Genomic DNA, 8,942 nt, shown 5'->3' with positions numbered 1-8,942 from the left:
TGTTGGGATAAACTTATAGGCTTGAGGATCATTGCATTGTCATTGCAAGATTCCTATAACTTTGATTTTGTTGTGCAAAATATTTTTTTTCTACAAGCTACAATATTTTCAAACTACTCTTGTGTTCATTTCATTGAAATCTTTTGAGATAGTTTGAATATCTGATTAGAAATCTTTGAAACCCTATTTGTGGTTGATATATATCTATATATTGTTTCAATGATAGATTGCAAACACACTCTCACACTTGAATTGCCTAGTGACATTATCTTGAGAGTTGTAGTATTATCTGCATTGAGCTTATAGTTCCCACATTATTGATGTGCATTGATTGATTGATTATACTGAGCTTAGTGGTACATATTAGCTTGTGTAAGAAGAATTTCCATGTACGCAAAATTTTATACAAATTTGTTGTATTCCAGACACAGGCCTGAAGAGGGAGACTAACCCTATTAAATAGTCCCGTATTGGCCTAGACGTGGTTAGGAAAGTAAGGTGCACCATTCTGGTAAGGTTTAGGTTGAGATCAGCCCCGCTAATTTACCTAGTTGAAACCGGTGTCACTCCACCCGTGAAGTGAGCTTATAGTGGAATCCTTGTGCCGGTGAGCCAAGGTGGGGACGTTGGCACGATTGGCCAAACCCAGATAACATATCGTGCGTGTTCTTTATATTTTTTCAAATTTATTTTTTGAACTTTTATTTTCAGCACATGTATGTTGTATGCTTGATTTATTATATGTACTACATGTGTTGATTGGGTTTATAATTATATAGACAGACCCTAGGTTGCGTAATACTGCTGATTTGGATAAACCTAGGTAGGACAAAATTTTAAATACCCAATTCACCTGCTTTCTTGGGAATACACCAAGGCTAACATTTATGTTTCGGATTGTATTTCAGTTTGCTTTTTGGTATGTATCTCAAGTTGCCTATAACACTATGTACACCTATAACTTTCTGCGAATATCATTTTGCGTGTATGCATTTGTGTGTACCTTGGACATTTAATTGCTATTTTTCTCTTTTTTGATTGATGTCAAAAAAGGGAGAAGGATTGCGCAAAATTGAGATATTTAGTAAAACTTGAAAGAAAAATTGGCTATATGATATATGATGACATATTGATATAATTATGATGTGAAATAAATAAAATTGAAGTTGATACGATTGAATATATTGTACTTGCAAAAACAATGTTAAAAATATGTTTATTGTAAGGGGGGAACCTTATCAAGGTTCACTTACTTTTGCTTCTTATTTGTCATCATAAAAAATGGGGAGATTTTTGGCCTAACATGGCTTACTAATCTTGTTTTGACTATAACAAACAAAAGGTCACTTAGCATGTATGTTGCAAGTGATGAAACTTTAGGAATCAAGTCATTAAGCTCAAGTTCAAAATACAAAAAATGATTGCAAGACTCCACGGAAAAGGAATATGAAAGCTTGAAGATCATGAGAGAATGAATACCAAAGAGGAATTGATGAAAGCTTAGAGATTTGAAGCTCAAAGATAAAAATGACTCAACAAATAACAAGCATGAAGACTCCAAAGCTTGTCTTCCTCTCTTAGGACAGAAAGGGGAAGTAGCGAGATTGGCCTCGCTAAAAAATCCTCATTTTCTAGTAAGGGGGTGACGGAATTGATGAGCCTTTCTGTCGCCCAATACGAATCTGATGAAGCAGCGGGGCAATGAGAGCAAAATGTCACCCAACAGATCATGACCAATAAGCTCTTACATTCGCTCATAATTCCACCCATTATCATCCCTGCAATCCCTCACCTGGATAAGAGGAAAGGAGATGTCCTCCACCCTCAAACAAAGAGGCCTGAAATTTAGCCAGCAATAGCACCAAAAGGAGACCCATCCATCACGAACTCTCCAAATGGTGTTCTCACCAACACCCGGAAAAACCTACATTAAGGACTTCCAAAACCTTGACCAACCTAAATAATTGCTAGCAAGAGCAAGATGACCTTTTTTTTTAACATATTTAGCGTTAAAAAATCTCATCCATATTAACAAATGCCAAACAAACTTCATATGAAGAGATCTCTGCACCTCCACAAAATCTCTAATTCCCAAACCTCCTTCCAACATTTTACGCATAGTTTCTTCCAAGCCCTCCATTTATACTTAAACTTTCCATTTTACTCTCCCTAAAAGAACGAGGATAAAATAGAGTTAACCTTCTTCAGGGTAGAATGGGGTACGCCAAGCACAACCAGCAATTGAGATGGCATAGAAGACAAAACATGTTTCAACAGAATTAACCAACCACCTTGCGACAAAAGCTTAAGATTCCAACCTGCCACCTTTGATTGAATTTTATTAACCAAAGGTTCCAAAACTCTTGCTTTAAGCTGACCAAACACAAGGGGAATGCCCAAGTATGTTGTAGGAAAGGATCCTTCAAGGAAACCCGAGGTCTTTATAATCTCACGACGCATTGATATATTAAGGAGCTCTGAAAAATACACAACAAATTTCTCCTTACTAATATATTGACCCAACCATTTTTCATACACCTCAAGAGTCTTCAACAAATTCTGAAATGACCTTGCATCTCCATTAGAAAAAATCAAGAAATCATCTACATGAAGAAGATGTGAGACAAAAGGAGCAATGAAAATGAAAAATCTACCAATATTCCCTGACATAAAATTATGTTGCAACAACTTGGACAAGACTTCTTTCATCAAACTAAAGAGGTAAGGCAAGAGAGGATCCCCTTGACTCAATCCCCTCGTTGGTTTAAAAAACCTTTGAAGGGGCCGTTAAGCATAATAGAGAACCAAGGAGACTCAATACAATTTGTTGCTATAATCTTGCAAAAATTATCACCAAAACCAAAAACCACTAGGACGTCTAAGAGAAAACGCGAATTAACGCGGTCATAAGCCTTGGCTATATCAATATTGAGCATTACATTGCCATCCTGATTTTTCCTGTGCATCGAATGCACCATCTCTTGGGCCAAAGTAATATTTTCGAAAATACTATGCCCTGGAATAAAAGCTCCTTGTTTCTGAGATATCATCTTAGGTAAAACCTCGGTCAACCGAGCCACTAAAATTTTCCAAAAAATTTTATATGCCACAGAAAACAAACTTATAGGTCTAAACTTATCAAAACTCTTTAGATCCAACACTTTAGGAATCAATACAATAAAAGAAGAGGAATAGAACTTGGGAAGCTCTGTTCCCCTAAAAATATTCGTCGCTGCTTCAACAGCATCATATTTTATAATATCCCAACAAGCCATATAGAAACCAGACCCAAATCCATTAGGCCCAGGGGAACTATGCTTCAAAATAAAGAAAACTGCAGCACGAACTTCCTCAATCATAGGATTCGCACTGAGCTTATAATTTTCCTCTTTAGTTAAAATTTGCTGAATAAAAGGATCCAAATCCGTATGAACAACCTCTTGCTCCTTTGTAAAAAAATTATGGAAGTAATTAATAGCTCCTTGATGAATTTCCTCTTAAAAAGAAAAAATAGAGCCATCTGACAATTGCATATTAGTCACCATAGATTTCTTCCATCTCTGTTTAATAGAAGCATGAAAAAACCTCGAGTTTTGTTCTCCTTCAAGAAACCACTTCTTTTTAGCTTTATGAGCCCAACAAGCTTCTTCTCTAGCCTCCTACTCTGCCAACTCCATTTTGGTACTCAAAAATTAAGCCTCAACGTGTGGATCAAACTGAGCCTGATGTTGAAACTCAAGTATCTCCAACTTTTTTTTAAGAGCATGAATATTAAGATTTACCCGACCAAAGGTCTATTTATTCCAAGTCCTTAACACATTTTTCAATTTTTTAAGCTTTGACGTTAGTTTAAATAAACCACTCGAAGATTCTGGCAGCTTCCACACCTCCTCCACACAACTTAAAAAATAATTGTGAGAAACCCACATATTTTGGAATTTAAAAGGAGTCGGACCATATGGTACCCGAGGAGCCGACAAATGAACCACCATCGGACAATGATCAGAAGACTTCCTAGGCAAATATTCCATATATGCTGAATGAAATAAACTCTCAAAAGTAACATTAACCAAAGCACGATCAAGTCTCGCCCAACTACGAGACCTCCCTATATGCCCATTGCACCAAGACATATTGCGACCCTTAAATCTCTTCTCAAGAAGACCATACTAATTCAAAAAATTATTAAATTTTGACATCACCACCAACATACCTTAACTACCTCAATTTGTTCAGTATCACTACGGATGGCATTAAAATATCCAACCACTAACCATGGAGACTCCCAATCACATAAATTCTGAAAATCCTCCCAAAGAAAGCATTGCTCCAAATGAGAACACTTAGCATGGACAAAAGAAACCAAAATTTTTGTGGCATTAAAATGGACCCAACCCGACAAGGCCTGGTCCGAACAGTGAATAATATCCACATGATAATTTTCCTTCAAAAAAATCCAGACTTTCCCTCCCGAATCTTCATTGCAATAGAAATATTGAAAACCCAAAAAAGAATCTAACCTCGGCATAGCAACTGAATTATGAAAAGGTTCAAGAATTGCTACCATTGCAACATGATACTTCCGAATAATAACTTTCTGACGACTCCAAGAATGACCCAACCCTCGTATGTTCCACACTAAAATGGTGTCAATCATAAAGAATTTTTTAATAAACGGGTTACAACCCATGTGTCTCGATAAGCACAACTCTTCCCTATATTCCCATGATGTTTTTTCTTTGAAGACCTTAAAACTCGTGGATCCATCTCATAATTTTTGGTTTTCATCAAATTTTATTCTCTTGTTCCCTCTCTATCCTATGAATAATCACATTCATTCAACTTTAATTTTTCTTTATCAACCATCACTCCCTCACCTTCAAGAGCCAAAACTTATGACACAATATCACACTAACCATCTTCCACTTCCATAGACAGTCCATTACTCAACATATCAACAACCGTATTTTCGGCACGATAATCATCCACGGTATCACAAGCAACTATCTATAAAGAGGTAGATTGAAAAGCAGTGATAGCACCCCATGGATCAGATTCACAATTAATCTCCTCGCATATTTCCTCATCTTCCAAAACATCAGAATCGATCTCTTGATTCACCTTCTCCTGCAGCTCCGCAACAACAGGATCCGCTAGCCTTTGTTTAACTCCACTTGAACCTGAAGCCCCTCCTTGATTGAACTCTATATTCGCCATAAGAGGTTTTGTGTTCGAAACCTATTTCGACATACACACTTATTTCCTATGCACATGCAATTAATATACTAGATATAATGTTTTTTTTAATAGAAGAGGTCTTTTTATAACTAAAAAAATAGATAAAAGGATTTAAAAGTCAATTCTAAAAGTTAAAGAGAGTAATTATAACACGGTATTTAGTTTATCAGGCGTAAATTCTTTCGCTTTTTGTGTATTATTTTCTTATTTTCTTTTCCTTCCATTCAAGATTCTCTAAATACAATATCGGCTACACAAAACTTATCAAGATTATGTGTTCTACGCATGTAAATTCTTTCTTGATTAATTAATGTATTTAGTTATGAGGATTAAGCAAGAGCCTTTGTAAGCCCTAGTACCTTAGCTTAATGTTCATTCTAAAAGTAATTACTAGGATAAGTTGATAGCTTTGGTGTATTCCCAATAGGGGGAGGGGGGTGAATTGGAATTTAAAAATTTATCGCCTAGGTTAAACTAATCTAGCAGTAGTACATTCACAACCTAGGGTCTGTTTATCCAGTTCCAAATGCATAGATAGATACAACGTGCGGAAATTAAAATCATGCGCAACATTCACCAATTATAACATACATGTGCAGTAAATATAAAAAGCAGAAATATAAACAAGGCACACGATATGTTATTGGGGTTCGGCCAACTGTGTCTACGTCCCTGCCTTTAGCTCGCAAACCCGAGGATTCCACTAATGGCTCACTTAATGGGTGGAGTGGCACCTAATACAACCAGGTCAATTAGCACAGGGCTGACCTCAACCTTTACAAACTCTCCTTGCGGGGCGGAGAATGCCCTAGGTCAAACTCACAGGGCTGACCCCAACCTGATCCTTCCGGGCTAGATCAAACCCCCTCAGGCCACGCCTGGAAATACAACAGTATTTATCACAATAAACTGGTACAATGATTGTGCTTTCATGTAAAGTAGATATGTACTCAATTACGTGCAGTATACTTAATCAATCACATACACATCAACAATGTAGGTAGATGTAAGCTCAGTGATGTGTATATACGTGCAAATAACACTCAACAAGATATGATCACAATAATGTTCAAGAGTGTTATAAACAAGCAATACTTTGGAATTTAAGCAAAGCACAAATCAATAGCACATCGGTATTCCAAATATATCAATCAAGTATTCAAACTAGTTCAAGGAGATTTTCTTCAATGAAATAGGCACACTGCTAGTTTGAAAATATTTTGCTTGTTTGAAAATATTTTTGCATGACCAAAAACAAAGCTATTGGACACTTGCAATAATAATGCAAATATCCTAAGCTTGCTAGTTTATCCCAACACAAGATTTATAGTATGAAAATCTGTGGGATAAACCTAAGCTAAACTCCCCAAAACCAATATCTCGATCACACAAGCACACTGGGAGAATTAGCAATACTAGCACAACCAATATACTCTCACAACACTAAAATGTATCAAGGGAATAGAAATTTGAGAGTATTTGGGCAAGAATAGGATTTTGAAGTAGAGAGGATTTTGTTAATGATTTTATACTAATCTCTATTTAATCCTCACAAATGAAACCATATATATAGGCCAAGACGAAAATATAACCGTTTAGGACCTATAAGGTATTTTTAGAAAAGTTTCAAATAGTTTAAACACAATTAAACCAACTTAACCCAAATTTACCACGGTTAAAATATTTTTAACCTGCCGAGGTTTGGGTGGCTGAACCATGGTTTGGTCGCCCGAATAGACACAGTTTAAAAAAGTTTTACAATTAAGTTCGGTCACCTAGATAAAGGTTTGGCAGCCCGAATCAAAGTCAATAGCCAAGCTTCACGACTTTGGGTGCCCGACCAAATGTTCGGTGGCCTGAACACAGGTGTTCGGTCGCTCGGGGGTATTGATTACGCGTCAAAACAGCGTAATTGGGCATCTTAACCCGGGCTTTACGGTTTATATTTTTAATTAAATGTCCAAAATTGTCCAATATTTTAATAAAGTGCCAAAATCATCATTCTTGAACTTTATTGCACTATTTATGAAGTTTTGGTAATTTTTTGTCGCAGGAAAATTCCCGGGAACCAAAATCGACACCTGTTCGTATTTCATGCATAACTTTTCTATTCAAACTTCGATCTAGACGATTCAAATTTTTGGAGAAAGAGGAAAGGATTATATACAACTTTTGTGTTTTGAGTTTTGTGAGAAACAGGCTCTAGAAGAGTCAGATTTGTGATGAACAGAGAATGAAAAAAATGAAAAAAAAAATATATAACAATACGGGTCAACCCTTTCCAAACAGGTCGGGTCGTGGCTTCATGGATCCTAGGGCAGCAGTCTACCTCTCCTATTTAATCCTCCCCTCTTCTCCTGTGCAGGGGGTGCCTCCGGCACCCTTCTCTCTCCCTCATACTCTCCCTCTTCCCTTCTCTTTCTCCCTTACATTGTTTTCTTTCTTTCTTGCTCTCTCCCTCTTTGTTGCTTTCTTTTCCTTTTATCCTCTTAGCTCCCTGCTCAGTCTCCCTCCTCGATCTCCTTCTTCCCAAGTCTCCCTCAGCTTTCCCTCATTCCTCTGCAACCACTCTTGCACAGCCGAGCAACTCTCCCACTCCATAGCCTCTGCAACACCCGAGCCACCCACAGCATCACCACTCTCTGCCATCACAGCCTGCAGCAGACCACCACAAACAACAGACTCCACAATAGCACGAAGCCATCTTCCCTACTGCAATAACACCACGAACCAGAGGCCATCTCCACACTCTGCTCTAGCTCCTTCATCTGCTGAAATCCGAGGACCAACCTATAGCAAGCATTGAAGTCTCTCTCGCGAGCCACCGCCACACCAGCTAAACCCAAGGCAACCACACAACCAGCTGCTGTCCTATGAAACAGCAGCAGCCCGAGTACCCCCTGCAGCTCTTCTACCTTCTTGCTCTGTTATGTTTTCTTTCTCTCTCTCTCTCTCTCTTATTCTCTCTCTCAACTTTTCTTTATGATTACTTTATTAGTATTAATTGCTTGAGTATTGGATTAAAATGATTTGAATTGTATTAAAGTTTTTTTTTTGTTTTAGACTTTGATTGTTGTTTAGAATTTGTTTTTTATTAAAGTACGCATTTTTATTGGGGTATTTATTTAGGTTCTTTATTCTTTTTACAATATTTATTTATCTATTTACTTATTCTCTTTTTCTTTCAATTAAATCTGTGTTAGAATTATTTATCTATTTAATTAGTTGTTTTTCAAGAAAGTTTAATGTTAGATTGTAGTTGTGATTTGAGCTTAAAAAAGATCCGGTTTTTATTGCGCGGGTGAGTGTTTAATTGAGTTTCCATTGTGCATCTTTGATTCCATGTTTTAGGCTGCCATATTTCATTAACACGTGTTTCAGTGTTTCCATGAGTAGATTATAGTTTTCGTTTTTGTTCTTTAGTTCAATACATGTTAGTTTTAGGACTTTAATTTGCGTGCTATTTAATTTGTTAAAAGTAAAATCAAACAATTTTGAAAATCTCGAATCTGAACCGAGTTCAGTGCCATTTTTATTTTCGATTGGAAAAACGTGAAGTTTGAAATTAAAATGCATTCCCTGAGGAGACAATCTAGCCCTTGAGCTTAATATTACACGACAGAACTCCTATACTTGGGATAGCTTCCGAACTGCTCATTTTTCGAGTGAGTCAGGTATATTTAAACTAAAAGGTTTGGGTGCCC

General features: G+C 36.9%; 1 protein-coding gene across 1 annotated transcript; it reads right to left on the bottom strand.

Moving 5' to 3' along the window:
- Nucleotides 1-1,744: 1,744 nt before the first annotated feature.
- LOC131162686 (uncharacterized) lies at nt 1,745-5,217 on the bottom strand. Its single transcript, XM_058119293.1, has 8 exons — nt 5,122-5,217; nt 4,917-5,007; nt 4,214-4,638; nt 3,966-4,169; nt 3,586-3,664; nt 2,774-3,496; nt 2,200-2,603; nt 1,745-1,924 (listed from the first exon to the last, which is right to left on the bottom strand). The coding sequence occupies exons 1-8, from the start codon at nt 5,215-5,217 to the stop codon at nt 1,745-1,747; spliced, it is 2,202 nt and encodes a 733-aa protein (XP_057975276.1).
- Between the last annotated feature and the right edge of the window lie 3,725 nt (nt 5,218-8,942).

Source organism: Malania oleifera, chromosome 8, assembly GCF_029873635.1.
Source record: "Malania oleifera isolate guangnan ecotype guangnan chromosome 8, ASM2987363v1, whole genome shotgun sequence".
Lineage (NCBI taxonomy): Eukaryota > Viridiplantae > Streptophyta > Magnoliopsida > Santalales > Ximeniaceae > Malania > Malania oleifera.
The sequence above is the reverse complement of the archived record's forward strand: the minus strand, read 5'-3'. Positions and strand labels throughout refer to the sequence as shown.